Source organism: Bombina bombina, chromosome 9, assembly GCF_027579735.1.
Source record: "Bombina bombina isolate aBomBom1 chromosome 9, aBomBom1.pri, whole genome shotgun sequence".
NCBI lineage: Eukaryota > Metazoa > Chordata > Amphibia > Anura > Bombinatoridae > Bombina > Bombina bombina.
The window spans coordinates 168,862,346-168,888,080 of record NC_069507.1 but is presented as its reverse complement, the minus strand read 5'-3'; the positions used below and the strand labels follow the sequence as shown (position 1 = coordinate 168,888,080).

The 25,735-nt window shown below is 38.1% G+C and overlaps 1 protein-coding gene across 2 annotated transcripts in view; it reads right to left on the bottom strand.

Moving 5' to 3' along the window:
* Nucleotides 1-7,118: 7,118 nt before the first annotated feature.
* Nucleotides 7,119-25,735, bottom strand: part of BTRC (beta-transducin repeat containing E3 ubiquitin protein ligase) — a 559,581-nt gene continuing 540,964 nt past the window's right edge. For both annotated transcript variants that reach the window (XM_053692479.1, XM_053692481.1), the window contains 2 exons: nt 22,649-22,842; nt 7,119-7,766 (listed from right to left, as the gene is read on the bottom strand). In XM_053692479.1, coding sequence (XP_053548454.1) covers nt 22,681-22,842 — 162 coding nt within the window. In that variant the 3' untranslated portion in view covers nt 7,119-7,766; nt 22,649-22,680. The remainder of the gene's footprint in view (nt 7,767-22,648; nt 22,843-25,735) is intronic.

Here is a 25,735-nt window from a genome sequence, read left to right as displayed (position 1 = left end):
CAGCCACTAGCCGGGCTGTCAATTATCCTGATTAATCCTGAAATTAAGCTAGATGTATATCCTGTTACTCCAGATAATTTAACAAAGTAAACGTAATGTGCGATAACCACACAATTTTAGCTTACTTTTCTGCAAGACATTCTATGCAGGTTATGTGGTGATCTCTATACTTCCTCTGTATATGTCAGCGTTGGGTGGGTCGCCTCCACTTCCCATGATGAAGAAATTGTTCTTTTATAATGTGCGATTGTCAGTAAAAGAACTTGTAGATTCCTTGCTTGATTAGCTAAAGTTATATACTACACTATCCACCGAACTAGGTATCATAGTTCTGACTGATACATATTCTTTTGTATGCTGTATATTATTTAACTGGTTCCACATTCTAGTGTCAATCTCTACTGAACAAATATAATTTACCTGTTGTTGGACCAGGAATAAATAAAATATATTTTAGATGAAATACTGCCACTAAATTAAAATAAACTCAGGTATTAATATCAACTTATCTTGCTTTGAAAAGAAAAAGAAAAAAAAAACATTATATTTAGATTGCAGCTAAAAAGTCATGAAAACATCTAGTACTAGGGATGATCCCATGGAGGTAGAAAGTTATTTTTCTTGGCTTAATTCATTTTATTGCTTTGAAAAATTTCATTAGCACTTTCATAATTCCTTGATTCCATTCACTGCTTATAAAGCTAAAACCTGTACCTTTCAGGTACTAGCACAGAGATCTTGATGATAATAATTACTATTTTATTAAATTTACATTTAAAAAAAATATCAGTTAAGATAACACATTTTTTAAAGGGACAGTCTAGACCTAATACATAATTTTGATTAATTATTTTTACATACCAGAGAAGCATCCTGCAACTGGTCCCACATCTATAAGCTTGTAAGAAGTACATGAAACATTTCAATATTCATCGTTTGTTAGGAGCCGAAAATGCTGCCAAGCTCTGCCCACCTATTGCATGTATATTTTAGTATGTTCAGTTTCTCCAATCACGATCGACTCTTGAATAAGTTTTTCTTCTTGCACACTCTGATTTGTGCATGGGCAATTTGAAACAGCTAACTGAAAAAATATTAAACGTGCACTGCTAATCTGTCATACAAGAAAACAGCTAAATGGACAAGAAGAAAGTTGTGGGCGGCTGCTTTCAAACAATGATTATTTAAAAGTTTAATTTACTTCTTACAAGCTTATAGATGTGGAATCCGTTGCAAGATGCTTGTCTGGTATGTAACAATAAGTAATAAAGAAGTATTGGGTGTAGACTGCCCCTTTAGGTATGTTGCAGAAGTAGAAGACTAGCATATCAATGAGCAGTTCTGTTTAATAGAAACCAAGTCACCTTTGTGTACCTTTCAAGACAGGAAACAATAAATCCTTTGCCAGTGTAGAATGATTTTTTAAATCTTCTTCAGCGCTCTCACCAGAATGGGAAATAGAGGAACCATGAATGCCATTTTATAATGCCATACTTGTGTAGAAATTCTATTTCCTCCTGCTTTCTGTAATAATGCTTAGATATCTATTTGTTTAGCCTGATGAAACGACCGTAAGGTCGAGAAACTCGTTGCTCATAATTGCATACTATGCATATGTTTTTAAATTCTGTTTTTTAAATAAATCCCTTTTACTGTGATATCCCTGCTCTTCGTTTGCCATTATTTGGTTGGTCCGCCTGCCTGCCTCTCAAACTGTGAAGCCGGTGATTGGACGCACCACGGACGGCTCTTCTGTGACGTATTGCAGTTAGCGGTTGCTGATTGGGTCCTGGACTCCTGGGATTTCTCCTGCTGGCTTGTCTGTCGGGCAACTAAGGTTCCGTCCTGCGTTGTGAGGCATACCTTTATGCCGCCATTCTTGTGAGTACCCCCGCTCTGGGCTGTTTGTGTTTTTTATCCTCTCTGTGACGAGCGATACTGTCCCATAAGGCGCCTCTCTTCTTTCTGTCCTCACAGATTTTCACTTTGACTTCTCCTCTAAGAGTGCTGCCTCGCCTTTCGAGTGTATTGTTGGCTCAAGAACTTCCTCATCTTTGCGATCATCCCCTGGTCAAGCCTCATCCCACCTTTTGCGCACCTCCAAGAGAGTCCACTTTCTCTTTCTCATCAGCTTTCCATTCTTTTCTAATTACATTAGTTATATTACTGTATGTATGAATACTGTTGATTTAAATGCTGCTCTATTGCTATATGCTCCTGACAGATTCTCAACTTTTTTATCCAAGAAGATGATAGTCGGCGACAAGCCAGATTTCCCACACTGCTATTGGCTAAGAGGTGGAAACGTCATTTCTCAGCCAAATAGCGTTCTGCCGTGGGCTGCCTTAGCAGCTCAGTGTGGCAAACGCTGCAAACAAATTAAGGAGCTTTCAGCATAAAGTATTTTATACTTCATGACTGAAAGTCCCCTTTATTTGTTCCAATGGTAAATCCTAGCGTTTCAGAAACCACCACTTTAAGAAATCAACAAACATATAATGTGCTTTATCATCTGTGTTTATCCAACTACTGAGTTAACAATTTTTTTTGTAGTCTTCCCCTTGCATTATTTTTGCCATATACTGTATTATTTTCTATAGCTTTAGCAGACAGTACAGTATTTGATGTACAATTTATAGGATCAAATGTTTCACTAAAATTTTTTCAGTAGGACTTCTCTATTGCGTAATAAAATCATTCTTAAGCTATTAAAAGTAGCCAAGTCCAAAATAAACTTTCATGATTGAGATAGGGCATGTCATTTTAAACAACTTTCCAATTTATTTTTAGCACCAATTTCTCTTGGTATTCTTAGTTAAAAGCTAAACCTAGGTAGGCTCATATGCTAATTTCTTAGACCTTGAAGGCTGCCTCTTATGTGAATGCATTTTGACAGTTTTTCACCATTAGAGGGCGTTAGTTAATGTGTGTCATATAGATAACATTGAGCTTGCACACGTGAAGTTATCTAGGAGTAAGCACTGATTGGCTAAAATGCAAGTCTGCCAAAAGAACTGAAATAAGGGGGCAGTTTGCAGAGACTTAGATACAAGGTAATTACATAGGTAAAACGTGTATTATTATAACTGTGTTGGTTATGCAAAACTGGGGAATGGGTAATAAATGGATTATCTATCTTTTTAAACAACATAAATTTTGGTGTTGACTGTCCCTTTAAATACTGGTGGATTAGGAATCAATCACTAGAAAACCAACCTTCATTACAACATGGTAGATAATATTAATCTGCATACTATTGTATCTTGTGCATAGTCATATTCCCTCTGTTCTCAACAGTTCTGTTTGAGAAATTTGTTGTTTTTACTATCAACATGGTATCAAGATAATAAACATATGTGATCATTTCTGATCATTCTTAAAGTGATGGTAAACTTTCCACTTTTTATTATCAGATTCGTAATAGAAACAATATTTTATATGTAGTTAAATTCATAAAAAGTAAAGAAACTACACCGTAACTTACTTTTTTAATGTAGCGCTGAAATTCATATACATTACACTTCCGCCACCCATTTCAAAAGTAATTTATTTTGAACTGTTCTCCAATCAGTGCTCTAGCTACAACAAAAGTGCCAAAGGGTTAAAGTGCTGATTGGATAACAGTTCAAACCGAAATTACTTCTGAAGTGGGCAGTGGGAGCGTGAGGTATTACAATGACACGGTTAGATTAAACTTAATCAAAAATGTCACTAACATTCAGGATCTGATTATAAAAGTTTACCATAACTTTAAAGATGTCACCAAATCAGATGAAAGACAGAAAGTTGGAAATTATTGTTTCAAACAGAAAATCACAGGTATGTATTTGAATTGAGTTTATACATCGGAGCATTTAAAGGGACAGTCTAGTCAAAAATAAACTTTTGTGATTCAGATAGGGCATGTAATTTTAAACAACTTTCTAATTTCATCTTATCATTAATTTTGCTTTGTTCTCTTCGTATTCTTAGTTGAAAGCTAAACCTAGGTAGGCTCATATGTTAATTTATTTGCTCTTGAAGGCCACCTTTTATCTGAATGAATTTTGACATTTTTTCACAACTAGAGGGCGTGCCACAAGGATAACACTGTGCTCACGCCCGTGGAGTTACCTATGAGTCAACACTGATTGGCTAAAATGCAAGTCTGTCAAAAGAACTGAAATAAGGGGTAGTCTGCAAAGGCTTAGATACAAGGTAATCGCATTGGTAAAAAAGTGTATTAATATAACTTTGTTGTTATGTAAAACTGGAGAATGGGTATTAAAGAGGTTATCTATCTTTTTAAACAATAAAATATCTGGTGTAGACTGTCCCTTTAAATATGCATTCTTCAGAATACCTGGCAGAATGAACAGCTTCACAATAAGAGATTTCATTTTGATTATTGACATCTAGTTATGTTTCTTTGTCACAATAATAACGCATTGGAATAACATCCCTTCTGCACAGCAAATCAAATGTCATTGTTACTCCATTGATACTTCATTAAATAACCTTTCACAAAACACTTCTGTTAGCAAATGTTGTCACCCTTCTAGAAACAGTGAAGTTACAAACCAATGACTGTTCCTGTCAATACCAATAACAGTTCTATTTATATTGCAGGTGTCCTCTGCAGTTTAATGGTTGTCTCACTACATGAACACAACAGAAATATCTTCTCCTTGCATTATAAGGAATTATTACCAAATACCAGGAAATTAAATTTTTACCATATGCTTAGAAACACTGAAATGTATATTTTCTACAACATATGTTGCTTACAAACTTCAACATGTAATAAAATTGTATGTTTACATCTTCCCCTGTTTTTAAAATTCTTTGCCTTTCTCTGGGTATATGGCACCAAAGACCAGGGGTCATCAATTGTGGACCTTGAGAGGTTTTGGAATTACATTTCCCATGATGCTCAGCCAGCATTTCAGCTGGCTGAGCATCATGGGAAATGTAGTTCCAAAACCTCTGAAGGGCTGCAATTGATGACGCCTGCTATAGACTATTCATAATTTTAGGTTGGAGGAAAATATATATTGTTTTGGGTGGAAAGCTTAGCTTCATTTAATGGATTTCTGTGCTTTAGGAGCTCAATGTGCATACATCACTACATCACAAGAGAAGATCAGCCAAGATGGGTCTTTTAAAATTAGACTGTCAAATTGCGACAACAGTAGGCTGGAAGCGAATCATTCTATTTGTGTTACTCAAACACCACTTCTAGAGAAAATTCTTAAAACTACTATAAGAAAATAAAAACAAAAAAACAGTAAAACTTGCAGTTATTTATCAGGAATCCGATTGCTAGATCTGATGAAGATAAATTGTAAGAACTTAGGGTCTGATGAACAAACTTTTGCCGGGCCATACGTGAAAAACCATGCTGACACTTGTAGGGCCCTCTGAGAACTATGTAACAAAGGGGCTGTCCCTGTGAGTTGCAAGATGTCTTCTATAGAAAGTAATGGAGTTTGCTGGAAAGGGAAATCACGCTGGGGAGAGCAAAGTTAGAAGACAGCAGGGGGTACACTATAATCATTAAATACGGCAGCCAATGAAAATCGGATTACGCTGCGTGCAGCACCTTAAAATTGTCTCTATTTTCGTATGTATACATTTTTCTATTTTGGTATTAAGTATTTTGACACAGTCTTGCCATCTTTTAGTTTACAGAAACACCCCCCCAAAAAAACCCAGTGAGATCTGCAGAGGAAAATGCTTACAGAACACACTAGACCTGAGGAACAAATCTCAGCTACTCCAATGGAACGCCCCTGTTCACCCCACTAGCAGAGGTGAGAAATTTAATTTACAATAAGGAAAACAATACGCTTTGAATTTCATATTATAAATACGAATTTCACTGCGATTTTGTTTTAATGTGCAGTGTCGTTTTATTACGCTTTTTAAAGTACGCCTTAAATAATTTTATCCTGCTTAATTTCAATAACTATATTTTCTTTAAAATATTTTTTTGCAGAACAATTTTGTTAAGATTTTTAATAGAATTAAACACTTTTACTGCATATTTTTATTTCAATATCTATGCGTGTTATGATTTTCAAATTACGTTTTCTGCAAGCCCTTTTGTAATCTATGCATTGCCATCACATAATTAAAAAGCAGGGAACACGTGTGAGACACGTTGTTCTCAAGGTAAAAACTGCGTTTATAGCACTAAGATAGGTTCTTTATAGTACTGGCGAGATGTATTAGGACATCTCATCAGCCAAAAAAGCTTTAGATAAGATTAAAGAACTTCAAAGACTATATATAATTTCATCATGAGCAATACAGTAATTATTATTATTATTTTAGAAAAATACATTTACAAGACTGTAAGATATTTATTTCCCGTCAAGGAAATAAACAGTTTATTTGCTGTACTTTGGCGGTCAGATCACACCCGGTAAGGAAGTGGATCACATGAAGAAATAATCTGCATATTTCTAGTTCAATACAATAGCACTTTTTTACTAATGCAGAGCATGAGTAATCAGGAAATTCTTCCTCTTTTGTGAAGATGCCTTCAAGCATTAAATCTCCAGCAATTTCTGTTAGACAAAGAAAGTGAAAGATGTCAACACAGAGGAAAAATATATATGTGACAAAAATGCTTAAAGTGACAGTAAAGTCAAAATTAAACTTTCATGATTCAGATAGAACATGAAATTTTAAAAAACTTTCCAATTTAATTCTGTTACCACATTTTCTTTGTTCTCATGGTATGTTTTATTGAAGAGTAAAACTAGGTAGGCTCATAAGAGCGCAGGAATGTGCACGTGTCTTTAGAACTCTATGGCAGCAGTGTTTTGAAACATGATTTGTAGCTTTGTTATACAATGTTGCAAAACACTGCTGACACAGAGTACTACAGACACGTGCACACTCCTGATCTCTTATGAGCCTACTTAGTTTTACTCTTCAATGAAAGATACAAAGAGAACAGAGCAAATTTGATACCAGAAGAAAATTGGAAAGTTCTTTAAAATTGTATGCTCGATCTGAGTCATGAAAGCTTAATTTTGACTTTACCGTCCCTTTAACCTATAAAGTATGGTCAAAGGGAGACGGTGAAGGAAAACTGAAGTTTTTCCTACTCTAAATTTGGACCACATAAAAATATCTAATCTGTTTATTTATCCTAGGCATTTAATGCCCATAAAGAACTTTATAAAGAGGTCTACAACATCAATATGGACATACAAGCAAACAATAAAAGATGATTAGGTAAAGGAAAAAAGTAATACATTAAAAACAACTTTCTTTCATGCGTGGTGTGTTAAAATAAACATACAATTTTAAATATCACTAGGGAGTCATTTTCACAAAACAAAAATTCACCTCCCACCCCACTTAACACTTCTGACGATTTTCATACACAACATCAGCTTGTAAGCATGGGACACCATTGATATTGTTTCTTTTACAGTAAAGCAACAGGAATTCTGGCAAGACATTTCAGATGATTTAATGAGACTCTATTAGAGTCTTTTTTTCCTGTGATAAATTAATCTCAGTCACTGCCTCAGGTGTTGGTGACTCACTGTTGAGCAATCTGTCCCAGGCCCTGTGGCAATAAAGGAGTTAAGCTGTATCTTCTCCTAGCAGCACTTGAGAAGTCCTCTGCAGAGAATAGCCACTGCGGCTTCAAAATGCACAAAACCAATATTCCGGGCTGAGTCAAAACAATAGTTCTCTCATTTTAATCAAATACTGGTCAAGGAAATTGTTTATTTTCCAGCTTTCGATTACTATACCTTTAGGTCCTGAAAGAGAGAAAACAAAAAAAATCCAATAATTTATAACACAGTAAAGTCTAGGGCCTAGATTTGGAGTTCGGCGGTAGCCGTCAAAACCAGCGTTAGAGGCTCCTAACGCTGGTTTTGGGCGCCCGCTGGTATTTGGAGTCAGTGATTAAAGGGTCTAACGCTCACTTTTCAGCCGCGACTTTTCCATACCGCAGATCCCCCTACGCCATTTGCGTAGCCTATCTTTTCAATGGGATCTTTCTAACGCTGGTATTTAGAGTCGTTTCTGCAGTGAGCGTTAGAGCTCTAACGACAAGATTCCAGCCGCCTGAAAATAGCAGGAGTTAAGAGCTTTCTGGCTAACGCCGGTTTATAAAGCTCTTAACTACTGTACCCTAAAGTACACTAACACCCATAAACTACCTATGTACCCCTAAACCGAGGTCCCCCCACACCGCCATCACTCGATTAAAATTTTTAACCCCTAATCTGCCGACCGCCACCTACGTTATACTTATGTACCCCTAATCTGCTGCCCCTAACCCCGCCGACCCCTATATTATATTTCTTAACCCCTAACTTGCCCCCACAACGTCGCCGCAAGCTACTTAAAATAATTAACCCCTAATCTTCCGACCGCAAATCGCCGCCACCTACGTTATCCCTATGTACCCCTAATCTGCTACCCCTAACACCGCCGACCCCTATATTATATTTATTAACCCCTAATCTGCCCCCCTCAACGTCACCGACACCTGCCTACACTTATTAACCCCTAATCTGCCGAGCGGACCTGAGCGCTACTATAATAAAGTTATTAACCCCTAATCCGCCTCACTAACCCTATCATAAATAGTATTAACCCCTAATCTGCCCTCCCTAACATCGCCGACACCTAACTTCAATTATTAACCCCTAATCTGCCGACCGGAGCTCACCGCTATTCTAATAAATGTATTAACCCCTAAAGCTAAGTCTAACCCTAACACTAACACCCCCCTAAGTTAAATATAATTTTTATCTAACGAAATAAATTAACTCTTATTAAATAAATTATTCCTATTTAAAGCTAAATACTTACCTGTAAAATACATCCTAATATAGCTACAATATAAATTATAATTATATTATAGCTATTTTAGGATTAATATTTATTTTACAGGCAACTTTGTAATTATTTTAACCAGGTACAATAGCTATTAAATAGTTAAGAACTATTTAATAGTTACCTAGTTAAAATAATAACAAATTTACCTGTAAAATAAATCCTAACCTAAGATATAATTAAACCTAACACTACCCTATCAATAAAATAATTAAATAAACTACCTACAATTAACCTAACACTACACTATCAATAAATTAATTAAACACAATTCCTACAAATAAATACAATTAAATAAACTAGCTAAAGTACAAAAAATAAAAAAGATCTAAGTTACAGAAAATAAAAAAATATTTACAAACATAATAAAAATATTACAACAATTTTAAACTAATTACACCTACTCTAAGCCCCCTAATAAAATAACAAAGCCCCCCAAAATAAAAAATTCCCTACCCTATTCTAAATTAAAAAAGTTACAAGCTCTTTTACCTTACCAGCCCTGAACAGGGCCCTTTGCGGGGCATGCCCCAAGAAGTTCAGCTCTTTTGCCTGTAAAAAAAACACATACAATACCCCCCCCCCCCCAACATTACAACCCACCACCCACATACCCCTAATCTAACCCAAACCCCCCTTAAATAAACCTAACACTAAGCCCCTGAAGATCTTCCTACCTTGTCTTCACCATCCAGGTTCACCGATCCGTCCTGAAGAGCTCCTCCGATGTCCTGATCCAAGCCCAAGCGGGGGCTGAAGAGGTCCATGATCCGGTCAAAGTCTTCATCCAAGCGGGGCAGAAGAGGATCTTCCATCCGATTGAAGTCATCATCCAGGCGGCATCTTCGATCTTCTTCCATCCGGAGCGAAGCGGCAGGATCCTGAAGACATCCAGCGCGGAACATCCATCCGGACCGACGACTGACCGACGAATGACTGTTCCTTTAAGGGACGTCATCCAAGATGGCGTCCCTCGAATTCCGATTGGCTGATAGGATTCTATCAGCCAATCGGAATTAAGGTAGGAATTTTCTGATTGGCTGATGGAATCAGCCAATCAGAATCTAGTTCAATCCGATTGGCCGATCCAATCAGCCAATCAGATTGAGCTCGCATTCTATTGGCTGTTCCGATCAGCCAATAGAATGCGAGCTCAATCTGATTGGCTGATTGGATCGGCCAATCGGATTGAACTAGATTCTGATTGGCTGATTCCATCAGCCAATCAGAAAATTCCTACCTTAATTCCGATTGGCTGATAGAATCCTATCAGCCAATCGGAATTCGAGGGACGCCATCTTGGATGACGTCCCTTAAAGGAACAGTCATTCGTCGTTCAGTCGTCGGTCCGGATGGATGTTCCGCGCTGGATGTCTTCAGGATCCTGCCGCTTCGCTCCGGATGGAAGAAGATCGAAGATGCCGCCTGGATGATGACTTCAATCGGATGGAAGATCCTCTTCTGCCCCGCTTGGATGAAGACTTTGACCGGATCATGGACCTCTTCAGCCCCCGCTTGGGCTTGGATCAGGACATCGGAGGAGCTCTTCAGGACGGATCGGTGAACCTGGTATGGTGAAGACAAGGTAGGAAGATCTTCAGGGGCTTAGTGTTAGGTTTATTTAAGGGGGGTTTGGGTTAGATTAGGGGTATGTGGGTGGTGGGTTGTAATGTTGGGGGGGGGGGTATTGTATGTGTTTTTTTTACAGGCAAAAGAGCTGAAATTCTTGGGGCATGCCCTGCAAAGGGCCCTGTTCAGGGCTGGTAAGGTAAAAGAGCTTGTAACTTTTTTAATTTAGAATAGGGTAGGGAATTTTTTATTTTGGGGGTCTTTGTTACTTTATTAGGGGGCTTAGAGTAGGTGTAATTAGTTTAAAATTGTTGTAATATTTTTCTTATGTTTGTAAATATTTTATTATTTTTTGTAACTTAGTTCTTTTTTATTTTTTGTACTTTAGCTAGTTTATTTAATTGTATTTATTTGTAGGAATTGTATTTAATTAATTTATTGATAGTGTAGTGTTAGGTTAATTTAGGTAATTGTAGGTAGTTTATTTAATTAATTTATTGATAGGGTAGTGTTAGGTTTAATTATATCTTAGGTTAGGACTTATTTTACAGGTAATTTTGTTATTATTTTAACTAGGTAACTATTAAATAGTTCTTAACTATTTAATAGCTATTGTACCTGGTTAAAATAATTACAAAGTTACCTGTAAAATAAATATTAATCCTAAAATAGCTATAATATAATTATAATTTATATTGTAGCTATATTAGGATGTATTTTACAGGTAAGTATTTAGCTTTAAATAGGAATCATTTATTTAATAAGAGTTAATTTATTTCGTTAGATAAAAATTATATTTAACTTAGGGGGGTGTTAGTGTTAGGGTTAGACTTAGCTTTAGGGGTTAATACATTTATTAGAATAGCGGTGAGCTCCGGTCGGCAGATTAGGGGTTAATAATTGAAGTTAGGTGTCGGCGATGTTAGGGAGGGCAGATTAGGGGTTAATACTATTTATGATAGGGTTAGTGAGGCGGATTAGGGGTTAATAACTTTATTATAGTAGCGGTGAGGTCCGCTCGGCAGATTAGGGGTTAATAAGTGTAGGCAGGTGTCGGCGACGTTGAGGGGGGCAGATTAGGGGTTAATAAATATAATATAGGGGTCGGCGATGTTAGGGCAGCAGATTAGGGGTACATAGGGATAACGTAGGTTGCGGCGGTTTACGGAGCGGCAGATTAGGGGTTTAAAAAAATATGCAGGGGTCAGCGATAGCGTGGGCGGCAGATTAGGGGTTAATAAGTGTAAGGCTAGGGGTGTTTAGACTCGGGGTACATGTTAGAGTGTTAGGTGCAGACGTAGGAAGTGTTTCCCCATAGGAAACAATGGGGCTGCGTTAGGAGCTGAACGCTGCTTTTTTGCAGGTGTTAGGTTTTTTTTCAGCTCAAACAGCCCCATTGTTTCCTATGGGAGAATCGTGCACGAGCACGTTTTTTATGCCGGCCGCATCCGTAAGCAACGCTGGTATTGAGAGTTGCATTTGCGGTAAAAATGCTCTACGCTCCTTTTTTGGAGCCTAACGCAGCATTTGTTTGAACTCTCGATACCAGAGTTAAATTTATGGTGCGGCCAGAAAAAAACCCGCGGAGCGTTAACAGCCCTTTTACCGCCGAACTCCAAATCTAGGCCTAGATGTGGTATATTTGGCACTAAACAAATGCCGAAGATTAGTGGCCGCCAGCCACATTCTGCAATTTTATGAGCCGGATTTCTTCATGTGAAAGTCCAACGAACTAAGATCGGGATCAAAAAATTGCAAAGTGTGGCTTATGGCCACCGTCGTCGGCATTGGTTTAGTGCTAAATACACAGAATGCACATTTCTTAGTAAAGTCTAACACAAGTACAAAGGGCTAGGTTTTGAATGGTGCACTAATTGTTGTGCATGAGGGATATTAGATTTTTGCTTGCAATGGAAATAGCATGTGTATTACGAGTTGAAAGTAAACGCGTTCGCTTGAGCACTATCGAATTTAACGTACGTTGGGCTAGTGTGACTTCAGTGCTCTGGTTAACTGCTATGCAAGGCAAAAACGTGGCACAAAAAAACCTCAAAAATACCTTTAAAAGTACAGTTACACACATAATAAAAAATAATTTAAAAAATGTCATTAAAAAGTTATAAGGGCTCAGGGGTTAGAAAAAAAGGGCTGCAAAGGTCTTTAATATAGAGATACATACATATACATGTCTAAATATGTATATATATATATATATATATATATATATATATATATATATATATATATATATATGTGTGTGTAGATATTATATATGTATTTATATGTGTATATATATATATTTACAGACATATAAAACACATAAATATTACAATACACACAAAAATAAAGTCTAGCACTCGCTCACAAGCTCTCAGCTAAGTTTAAAAGAAACTGGAAGAGTCAGTTACCGCATTTGGCCAAATGGGACAAGCACAGGTACCACGTCAAGGTCTCTTCCAAAATCTGGGTCCCTAATACAGCCACACAAATGCAGGCTCACACACAGGTGCAAGCTCATATTCAAACAAACTGGGAACTAGTCAGGGTTCACAGAATTTGTAATCACCCTTAAGCACAAGCAAAACAAGGAAAGTGGAACAGTACTCCCAGACCGGACCGGGGACACATCACATGACCCTGAAACACTGCTCAGCTATGGTGCTATAGCACTCTCAAAAAGCTGCACTCAATTTAGAGTCACATGCAGTCTTGGCCCAGACCAGCCTGGGAGCAAGTCCCTAGGGTAAATTACTAAACAGACATTACAATACACACAAAAATAAAGTCTAGCACTCACTCACAAGCTCTTATGTAAGTTTAAAAGAAACTGGAAGAGTCAGTTACCGCATTTGGCTAAATGGGACAAGCCCAGGTACCACATCAAGGTCTCTTCCAAAACCTGGGACCCTAATACAGCCACACAAATGAAGGCTCACACACAGGTGTTTTGCTTGTGTTTAAGGGTGATTACAAAAGTCTGTAAACCCTGACTAGTTCCCAGTTTGTTTGAATATGAGCTTGCACCTGTGTGTGAGCCTGCATTTGTGTGGCTGTATTAGGGTCCCAGATTTTGGAAGAGGCCTTGACGTGGTACCTGGGCTTGTCCCATTTGTCCAAATGCGGTAACTGACTCTTCCAGTTTCTTTTAAACTTAGCTGAGAGCTTGTGAGCGAGTGCTAGACTTTATTCCTGTGTGTATTGTAATGTCTGTTTAGTCATCTTCCCTAGGGACTTGCTCCCAGGCTGGTCTAGGCCAAAACTGCATGTGACTCTAGAAATAGTGCAGCTTTTTGAGAGTGCTATAGCACCATAGCTGAGCAGTGTTTCAGGGTCATATGATGTGTCCCCGGTCCGGTCTGGGAGTACTGTTCCACTTTCCTTGTTTTGCAAACACATAAATGCATATGTATACATATATAGATAAGTATATAAGTGCATTGGAGCCCTTTGCAGGCAAGTAGCTGAATACATGAAAAATCATATTTATGCAATATTCATATTTAATAAATTGTTTAATAGTGTATATACGGTAAATATTTTACATTCCAATGGTCTTCCTATAGGGGAATATGTTCTTAGTGTTTTTAAAAAGGTATTCCTATGTATATCTGTATATATCTATACATATATTACCAAAAAAAATATCAGATATATAAAGAAATATTTATTTAAGAATGAATAGAACATATTCTTATATATGAAGAACATTGAAATGAAAAATATTACTATTTCATGTCGGGTTTAGAGATCTTGTATAAACACGGTCGGATTAGCGCACGAGTATGGGTGTTAGTATTTTGCAGTTTGCACGCTCCATTGAAGTCTATGGGGAATACGTGAACGTTGTGGTGATATTTGAAGTTCCACTTTTTGCATGTGTCGGGTTTTCACTCGTGCTCTAACTTTATACTTTCAACTCATTATAGGAGGGCAACCCGATGCACAGAAAAAGCCTCAATCTAGCAATGTTAAAGCACTAGTACTAAATAGCGCTCCACTTGTAATTTAGCCCAAAATTAGCTAAGATAAAGATGCACTGCCAGAAATTAACTATATACAGTGAAGTATTTATTTATATTATTCTCATCTATCATATAACAGCTATTTCCAGAAACTGAATAACAAATTCTCTTATTATAACAATAAAAACTAAGCAATTAGTAGGACAAAATAATGACATTTTGGGGTTGTAGCCTTTAGGTCTGAGGTTGGGGCTGTGTATATACAGGGGTTAAAAAAACATAATTTATGCTTACCTGATAAATTCCTTTCTCCTGTAGTGTAGTCAGTCCACGGGTCATCCATTACTTATGGGATTATATCTCCTCCCTAACAGGAAGTGCAAGAGGATCACCCAAGCAGAGCTGCTATATAGCTCCTCCCCTCTACGTCATACCCAGTCATTCGACCGAAACCAAACGAGAAAGGAGAAACTATCGGGTGCAGTGGTGACTGGAGTTTAATTTAAAATTTAGACCTGCCGCAAAAACAGGGCGGGCCGTGGACTGACTACACTACAGGAGAAAGGAATTTATCAGGTAAGCATAAATTATGTTTTCTCCTGTTAAGTGTAGTCAGTCCACGGGTCATCCATTACTTATGGGATACCAATACCAAAGCTAAAAGTACACGGATGACGGGAGGGACAGGCAGGATCTTTACACGGAAGGAACCACTGCCTGTAGAACCTTTCTCCCAAAAACAGCCTCCGAAGAAGCAAAAGTGTCAAATTTGTAAAATTTCGAAAAAGTGTGAAGTGAAGACCAAGTTGCAGCCTTGCAAATCTGTTCAACAGAGGCCTCATTCTTAAAGGCCCAAGTGGAAGCCACAGCTCTAGTAGAATGAGCTGTAATCCTTTCAGGAGGCTGCTGTCCAGCAGTCTCATAGGCTAAACGTATTATGCTACGAAGCCAGAAAGAGAGAGAGGTAGCCGAAGCTTTTTGACCTCTCCTCTGTCCAGAGTAAATGACAAACAGGGAAGAAGTTTGACGAAAATCTTTAGTTGCCTGCAAATAAAATTTCAGGGCACGGACGACGTCCAGATTGTGCAGAAGTCGTTCCTTCTTTGAAGAAGGGTTAGGGCACAATGATGGAACAACAATCTCTTGATTGATATTCCTGTTAGTGACTACCTTAGGTAAGAACCCAGGTTTAGTACGCAGAACTACCTTGTCTGAATGAAAAATCAGATAAGAAGAATCACAATGTAAGGCCGATAACTCAGAAACTCTTCGAGCCGAGGAAATAGCCATTAAAAACAGAACTTTCCAAGATAACAGCTTGAAATCAATGGAATGAAGGGGTTCAAACGGAACACCTTGCAGAACGTTAAGAACTAAGTTTAAGCTCCACGGCGGAGCAACAGTCTTAAACACAGGCTTAATCCTGGCCAAAGCCTGACAAAAAGCCTGAACGTCTGGAACTTCTGACGTTTGTGTAAAAGGATAGACAGAGCTGAGATCTGTCCCTTTAACGAACTAGCAGATAAACCCTTTTCTAAACCTTCTTGTAGAAAAGACAATATCCTAGGAATCCTAACCTTACTCCATGAGTAACTCTTGGATTCGCACCAATGTAAGTATTTACGCCATATTTTATGGTAAATTTTCCTGGTAACAGGTTTCCTAGCCTGTATTAAGGTATCAATCACTGACTCCGAGAATCCCCGCTTTGATAGAATCAAGCGTTCAATCTCCATGCAGTCAGCCTCAGAGAAATTAGATTTGGATGTTTGAAAGGACCCTGAATCAGAAGGTCCTGTCTCAGAGGTAGAGACCAAGGTGGACAGGACGACATGTCCACTAGATCTGCAAACCAGGTCCTGCGTCGCCACGCAGGCGCTATTAGAATTATCGATGCTCTCTCCTGTTTGATCCTGGCAATCAATCAAGGAAGCATCGGGAAGGGTGGAAACACATAAGCCATGTTGAAAACCCAAGGTGCTGTCAGAGCATCTATCAGTACCGCTCCCGGGTCCCTGGACCTGGATCCGTAACAAGGAAGCTTGGCGTTCTGGCGAGACGCCATGAGATCCAGATCTGGTTTGCCCCAATGCTGAAGCAGTTGGGCAAACACCTCCGGATGAAGTTCCCACTCCCCCGGATGAAAAGTCTGGCGACTTAGGAAATCCGCCTCCCAGTTCTCCACGCCTGGGATGTGTATCGCTGACAGGTGGCAAGAGTGAGACTCTGCCCAGCGAATTATCTTTGAGACTTCCATCATCGCTAGGGAACTCCTTGTCCCTCCCTCATGGTTGATGTAAGCCACAGTCGTGATGTTGTCCGACTGAAACCTGATGAACCTCAGAGTTGCTAACTGAGGCCAAGCCAGAAGGGCATTGAAAACTGCTCTTAATTCCAGAATGTTTATTGGAAGGAGTCTCTCCTCCTGAGTCCATGATCCCTGAGCCTTCAGGGAATTCCAGACAGTGCCTCAACCTAGCAGGCTGGCGTCTGTTGTTACAATCGTCCAATCTGGCCTGCTGAAGGGCATCCCCCTGGACAGATGTGGCCGAGAAAGCCACCATAGAAGAGAATCTCTGGTCTCTTGATCCAGATTTAGCATAGGGGACAAATCTGAGTAATCCCCATTCCACTGACTTAGCATGCACAATTGCAGTGGTCTGAGATGCAGGCGTGCAAAAGGTACTATGTCCATTGCCGCTACCATTAAGCCGATTACCTCCATGCATTGAGCCACTGACGGGTGTTGAATGGAATGAAGGACACGGCAAGCATTTAGAAGTTTTGATAACCTGTCCTCTGTCAGGTAAATTTTCATTTCTACAGAATCTATAAGAGTCCCCAAGAAGGGAACTCTTGTGAGTGGCAATAGAGAACTCTTTTCTACGTTCACCTTCCACCCATGCGACCTTAGAAATGCCAGAACTAACTCTGTATGAGACTTGGCAGTTTGGAAACTTGACGCTTGTATCAGAATGTCGTCTAGGTACGGAGCTACCGCTATTCCTCGCGGTCTTAGTACCGCCAGAAGAGAGCCCAGAACCTTTGTAAAGATTATTGGAGCCGTAGCTAACCCGAAGGGAAGAGCTACAAACTGGTAATGCCTGTTTAGGAAGGCAAACCTTAGATACCGGTAATGATCCTTGTGAGTCCAAGATTGGTCTGAATGTTCCCTCTTTTTTGGGAACCACAAACAGATTTGAGTAAAACCCTTGTCCGTGTTCCGACCGCGGAACTGGGTGGATCACTCCCATTAGTAAAAGGTCTTGTACACAGCGTAGAAACTCTTTCTTTATCTGGTTTGCTGACAACCTTTAAAGATGAAATCTCCCTTTTGGAGGAGAAGCTTTGAAGTCCAGAAGATATCCCTGAGATATGATCTCTAACGCCCAGGGATCCTGGACATCTCTTGCCCAAGCCTGGGCGAAGAGAGAAAGTCTGCCCCCCACTAGATCCGTTTCCGGATCGGGGGCCCTCACTTCATGCTGTCTTAGGGGCAGCAGCAGGCTTTCTGGCCTGCTTGCCCTTGTTCCAGGACTGGTTAGGTTTCCAGCCCTGTCTGTAGCGAGCAACAGTTCCTTCCTGTTTTGGAGCGGAGGAAGTTGATGCTGCTCCTGCCTTGAAGTTACGAAAGGCACGAAAATTAGACTGTTTAGCCCTTGGTTTGGCCCTGTCTTGAGGCAGGGCATGGCCCTTACCTCCAGTAATGTCAGCGATAATTTATTTCAAACCGGGCCCGAATAATGTCTGCCCTTTGAAAGGTATGTTAAGCAATTTAGATTTAGAAGTCACATCGGCTGACCAGGATTTAAGCCACAGCGCGGACTTTAAGGACTTTAAGCTTGTCTATAATCTCATCCAATGGAGCTGAGCTAATGGTCTCTTCCAGAGACTCAAACCAGAATGCCGCCGCAGCCGTGACAGGCGCAATGCATGCAAGGGGTTGTAATATAAAACCTTGTTGAACAAACATTTTCTTAAGGTAACCCTCTAACTTTTTATCCATTGGATCTGAAAAAGCACAGCTATCCTCCACCGGGATAGTGGTGCGCTTAGCCAGAGTAGAAACTGCTCCCTCCACCTTAGGGACCGTCTGCCATAAGTCCCGTGTGGTGGCGTCTATTGGAAACATTTTTCTAAATATAGGAGGGGGTGAAAAAGGCACACCGGGTCTATCCCACTCCTTGTTAATAATTTCTGTAAGCCTCTTAGGTATAGGAAAAACATCAGTACACACCGGTACCGCATAGTATCTATCCAGCCTACATAATTTCTCTGGAATTGCAACCGTGTTACAATCATTCAGAGCCGCTAAAACCTCCCCTAGTAATACACGGAGGTTCTCAAGCTTAAATTTAAAATTTGAAATGTCTGAGTCCAGTTTACTTGGATCAGATCCGTCACCCACAGAATGAAGCTCTCCGTCCTCATGTTCTGCAAATTGTGACGCAGTATCAGACATGGCTCTATTATTATCAGCGCACTCTGTTCTTACCCCAGAGTGATCGCGTTTACCCCTAAATTCTGGCAATTTAGATAGTACTTCAGTCATAACATTAGCCATGTCTTGCAAAGTGATTTGTAAGGGCCGCCCTGATGTACTTGGCGCCACAATATCACGCACCTCCTGAGCGGGAGGCGAAGGTACTGACACGTGAGGAGAGTTAGTCGGCATAACTTCCCCCTCGTTGTCTGGTGAAATTTTCTTTACATGTACAGATTGGCTTTTATTTAAAGTAGCATCAATGCAATTAGTACACAAATTTCTATTGGGCTCCACATTGGCCTTTAAACTTATTGAACAAAGAGATTCATCTGTGTCAGACATGTTTAAACAAACTAGCAATGAGACTAGCAAGCTTGGAAAATACTTTTCAAATAAATTTACAAGCAATATAAAAAACGTTACTGTGCCTTTAAGAAGCACAAAAAACTGTCACAGTTGAAATAACAATGAACCAAATTAGTTATAGCAACCAAATTTTCACAGTAAATGTATTAAGTTAGCAAAGGATTGCACCCACCAGCAAATGGATGATTAACCCCTTAGTACCCAAAAACGGATAACAATTTAATATAAACGTTTTTATCACAGTCAAAACACACTCTCACAGGTCTGCTGTGAGTGATTACCTCCCTCAAAACTAGTTTTGGAGACCCCTGGGCTCTGTAGAGACGTCCTGGATCATGGAGGAAGAAATAGGAAGACTGTGACTGAATTTTTACTGCGCAATAAAGCGCTAAAATAGGCCCCTCCCACTCAGAATACAGCAGTGGGGAAACTCAGTAAACTGATTTTATTCATAAACAAACGACAGCCATGTGGTAAAAATCATGCCCATAAAGTTTTATCACCAAGTACCTCAGAAAAAAACGATTAACATGCCAGTAAACGTTTTAAAAATAAAATTATGAAATGTTATTAATAAGCCTGCTGCTAGTCGCTTTCACTGCAGTGGAGGCTCAAATATAACTTAATGTATACAGTATTTTCTTAGTGAAGTTCCATTCCCCAGAAATACCTCAGTGTAAACATACATACATATCAGCCTGATACCAGTCGCTACTACTGCATTTAAGGCTGCACTTACATTACATCGGTATTAGCAGTATTTTCTCAGTCAATTCCATTCCTTAGAAAATAATATACTGCAACATACCTCCTTGCAGGTGAACCCTGCCTGCTGTCCCCTGTTCTGAAGTTACCTCACTCCTCAGAATGGCCGAGAACAGCAAATGGATCTTAGTTACGACCGCTAAGATCATACACAAACTCAGGTAGATTCTTCTTCTAATGCTGCCTGAGAAAAAACAACACACTCCGGTGCTGTTTAAAATAACAAACTTTTGATGGAAGAAATAAAAACTAAGTTTAACAACCACAGTCCTCTCACACGTCCTATCTATTAGTAAGGTGCAAGAGAATGACTGGGTATGACGTAGAGGGGAGGAGCTATATAGCAGCTCTGCTTGGGTGATCCTCTTGCACTTCCTGTTAGGGAGGAGATATAATCCCATAAGTAATGGATGACCCGTGGACTGACTACACTTAACAGGAGAAATAACACTATACTTTACTAGTTAGCGGTTAAAAACTACTGGCCCCGAGGGAAGAAGTTACTGGCCCACTCAAATGTTTTACTCATTCGGGACTAGTGGAAATTTCAAGCCCTGATGTGTGTGTATATATATATATATATATATATATATATATATATATATATATGTGTGTGTGGGTGTGTATATATATATATATATATATATATCTATATACACATACATACTGTCTCATCAGAAAAAAGGTCATCCACCTGGGTGTAGGTAAAGTCAAAAGTAATATCAGATCATAAAGACTTTCACTCACTAGACCTTTGAAATATAAAGACATACTTATAGATAACAAGCTAAAAATGAGTGCACAATGCAAAGCAGCGGCTTCTAAGGCAAACAAACATACTAGCATGTATATAAAGAGGCATAGATGCTAGGGAAGAAGGCATTTCTGTTGCAATATAAATCCCTGGTAAGACCTCACCTCAAGTATGGAGTGCACATCTGGGGACCAATTCAAAGAAAAAGATATTACAAAATTACAAGAAGTTCAGAGAATAGACACAAAACTAATAAGGGGAATTGAAGATTTAGATTATGAGGAGAGGTTACCCAAATTGTTTACTCTAAAAAAGAAAGTCACTTGAGAGGTGATATGATTACTTTATATAAATATATTCAAGGCCTATATACAGAGGGCCAGATTACGAGTGGAGCGCTATTTAGCGCTTTTGCCAGTACGCTAATTGCACTAGAAGTAAACTCTTATAACTAGTTTAAAGTAAAAAGTTATCAGCTCGTGCTAACCCGATGTGCACAAAAAGCCGAACTATAGCCTATTCCCCCATAGAAGTCAATGTAGCAAAAAAAGTGGGGGGAAAACCTAAAACCCTATCCGAGTGTTAACCCGAACGCATATCTTTGTATGCCTGACATGAAAATATGAATATTTCACATTCCAATTCACATAGAAGAATATGTTCTATTTATTCATAAATACATATTTCTACATATATCTAATGGTATTTTGGTACAATATATATCTATACCTATATATACATGATTGTATACATTGTATAAATATGTTTTTACATGTTTTCATCTTCTTAACTGTAAAGGGCTCTAATGCAATTAAATATATGTCTATATGTGACTATGTGTACATATGTATTTATGTGTTAATATGTGTATATATGTCTGTAAATACATATATACACATATGCATACATAAATACACCTGTACACATATATAGACATTTATATATACATACATATCCATCTTTAGAGATATATATGTATGTATGTCTATGTTAAAGCCCTCTGCCAGCCTTTTTTTTCTAGCACCTGAGATCTCATATCTTTGAGCCTTTATAACTTTTTTGTGCATTATTTTATTTTAATAATTTTTATTAGATGGTGTTATTATGAGTGTAACTGTACTTTGTAATGTGTTTTTGATATGTTTTGTGAGACAGCTCTGAGAACACACTAACCGGAAGAGCGGTAACTTGAATTGCACTCTAGTAATCATGTTTACTTTCAACTCGTAATACCAGTGCAATTTAACCTGTGCGCAAACGAAAGCGAAAACCCGGTATCGCTTGCGCAAAAACATTTGCTCTCCACTCATAATCTGGCCCAGAGTTGACAAAAGTAGTGTTTATTCCAAAGCAATTGATTGTGAAAAAAGGTCACACTTTAAGGCTAGTGGAATGGAGATTTAATCTCTAGCAAAGTAAATGTTTTTTTTCATTGTAAGAGCAATCAAATAGTGGAGCTCCTCATCTAAGGAGGTAGTGAATGCCAATACCTTAGATAAACTTAAAAATGGTTTGCATACATTTTTTGGTTAAAAACAGAATTCAGGGATATGATTGCTTGTGTTAAATGAGTCAGTTTCTAATTGTATTAAGGTAACTTAAATTGGCAGCTTCTTTTCTATCAATCAGGTAGGATCTTTATAGGTTAAACTTAATGGACTTCTGCCTTCTTTGAATCTCATCTACTATGTTACTATGTAAAAGTGTTTCATTATTGTGTGACATTTTGGAGACACGCTTTTAATATTTCCTGAGCTATAATTACTTACAGCTCATGAAAATACCAGAATTGTGGAAAGGTTTTAAAAGGAAAGGATTTATAAAAGAATCTTTATTCAAATGTTGTCAGCAATATAATGCATCCCTAAATTCTCATTGTTTTATAGTACTTACCTGTGCAATTGTGAGGTATTATGCGTTGTTATTTATCTGGAGATGTAGGTGTATGTCCTAGAAGGTGAGTGGTTTGACTCAGCATGTGCAGTTGAGTCATTGAGAAAGTCCCAGATAAGGATAGTATCATCATGAGAGCTGCTTATTATCTGAAATTCATCAAACTGCAGGCGGAAAACTCTTCCTGAATGCTCCTGGCAAAATACTGTCAGTTAGTAATACAACATTAATGTGATTTATTAATTATAACTATTAAGCACAAAACAAAAGCTAGTTTACAGAGAACATAGAAACGGATCAAGCTGCTATTATGCTATGAGTAATTGGCCTACCTAGACATCTGAACAAGACTGTGTATTATGTTTAAAGGGACATAATACTCAAATGCTAAATCACTTGAAACTGATGCAGTATAACTGTAAAAAGCTGACAGGAAAATATCACCTGAGCATCTCTATGTAAAAAAGGAAGATATTTTACCTCACAATCTCCTCAGCTCAGCAGAGCAAGTTCTGTGTAAAAAGTTATATTTCACCTGCTCCCAGCTGCAGGTAAAAATAAAAAAAAAATGAAGAAATGAACAGCAGCCAATCAGCATCAGCAGTGCTGAGGTCATGAACTCTTACTGTGATCTCATGAGATTTGACTTAACTCTCATGAGATTTCATAGTAAGCTTCCTTTACCTGATTGGTGAAATAATATGAGAGTTCACAAGGCTCATCCCCTAAGATGTCCCAAGACAGACACACTAAAATGCTGCTTAGAAATCCTTTACAATGGGATGTGGCTACTGAGGAACATTTGAGGTAAAATATCTTTCTTTTTTATATAGAGATGTTCAGGAGATATTTTCTAGTCAGCATTTTACAGCTATGCTGCATCACTTTCAAGTGTTTAAACATTTGGGTATTATGGCCCTTTAAAGAATCTCAGTATGAAAAAAATACAGCTGGCAAAAAATTAGGCAAAATAAGGATAGATGTTTCCCATGCGGTGATGCACAAACTTCCACCTAAATAAGGTTTTTCAAAATGGCTGCACATAAAATTTAGGGTTTTGCTATGCTACAAAAGATTTAGTTAGGGAATAACACATTTAAAGGAATATTCTAATACAAAACAAATTCAAGCTTTAACTCAGTATATCATTTCTGTGTTACTGATACTAGAAAACTAAGGGAGTCAATCACAATCTATCGGTTGAGGTCTTTTCTGCTCTTTTTCTGGTCAAAAAGGCCAATTTCCTATGTTTTTTGGCTATTCCCCTCACCCGCTTTTTAAACATGGAGCCGAAAAGTTCTCAGCAACCAAAATTAATTTTCAGATGACTTTTCAACACCTTTTTCGAAATTCAGCACCTCAAGGTACTTGTTAAATGAATGACATCTTGAAAATCTTTACAAGTATTCCAGGACTACTTGTAAACAGTCTATTATATTGCACATGTGCAAGACACTCTATTCAGCTGTATTCATCATTATTGTATAAGCCATCTACAGTGAACAGGGCACACGTTTACATATGCATAGGTTAATTTACATATCCAACGCTACTGAAGTTGTCAGTGCTATACAAATAAATAATAATAATAATATGCATAAGTGTTGAGTACGTAATTTTCTGTACAGCTAAGGGGCCTACAGGACCCCAACAGCTACAAAAGGTGTGTAGTAAGATCTTTTGATTCTACGTCACATTCACACTGTTGTGATTATCACTAACATTATTGCATTTGTACATTATAGAACGTTTACAAAGGCGCAATCCTGTTTAGAAGTTCAATAATGTACGAGCAAGCAATGTAAAATGCCCTGCTGTGACCGTGTTTGGGCTTAGTGTTCACAAAGGCGTGTCCCTTGTAAAAACATGGTCATGAGGATAAGCAACCTTGTTTGAACATCCTTCTAGGCAGCGTTAATTTAGTCAACGATAACTAGACTAAAACTAAAACAATTCTGATGAATAAAATACGACTAAAACTAAAATGGCATTTTAGTCAAAAGACTATGACTAAAACTAAATCAAAATTTGCTGTCAAAATTAAAACTTTATCCAAGGTGTTATAATCAATCCATATCTAATTACTACATATATATATTAGAGCTGCAACAACTAATCGTTATAATCAATAATAATCGATTATGAAATTAGTTGTCAACGAATCTCATAATCGATTAGTTGGTTTGCAATTAGTTGGTCTGTGCACTTCACTCCAATGAACTCCTGCACATGGTATTGTGTTTTATGGTTATGTCCTTAGCCTAAAGGACGTCTACAGACGTCTAACCTTTCACTTTTTCAGGACAGTATACGTTTACAACTACCCCTGGCTTATGTGCAACAAGATATAATAGTCATCAGTTGGATTGTTTATATTAAATCAGGTGATTTGGAACTATGCTTTTCATGATATAGTGCCAAGCTTGTTGTTTACACCTTGTCCCTAGATTGATGGGAGTTATTTAAATTGATGTGCACTATTATCTGTTTGCACAATTATTAGCGTATTGCTTGCTATTGCTGATTATATGTACTGTATAAATAAATGTGTAAGGCTTTGTCCTGTTATTGATATACAGTCCTTAGTGCTTTTTATTTGTTTTGTTATATTTTTAATAAATTGTGATAATATGTACCAGATTCAACATTTATAAGTATATATCTGTTATTTTTAGAGCGGACTAGATATTTTCCCCTATCATTATAGCTGGTTATTTACCATTGCATATAGATATTCAAGATATTTTTTATGTTAGAATGAAGTCAAGGGTTACTTTATTGAGAGGCCCCTTGCCAAGGTGAAAAACACTTTGCATTGGTGAAGAGCTAACACAGATAAATATCCCACTTTGGTGAAATTGGCAAAACCCTACTTATACATCTCAAGCACCTCAACACTATTTGAGTGCCTTTTCTCTGATGCAGGAAATATAGCTGCAAACAGAGAATCAGTCTTAGCCAGAAGCATGTGGAGATGTTGAGAATTTTGCATTTAAATGCAAAGTTTCTGAAAGAGTGAATAACAGAATGTTTAGTCATTAGTTGCAGCCCTAATATACATATAATATATATATATATATATATATA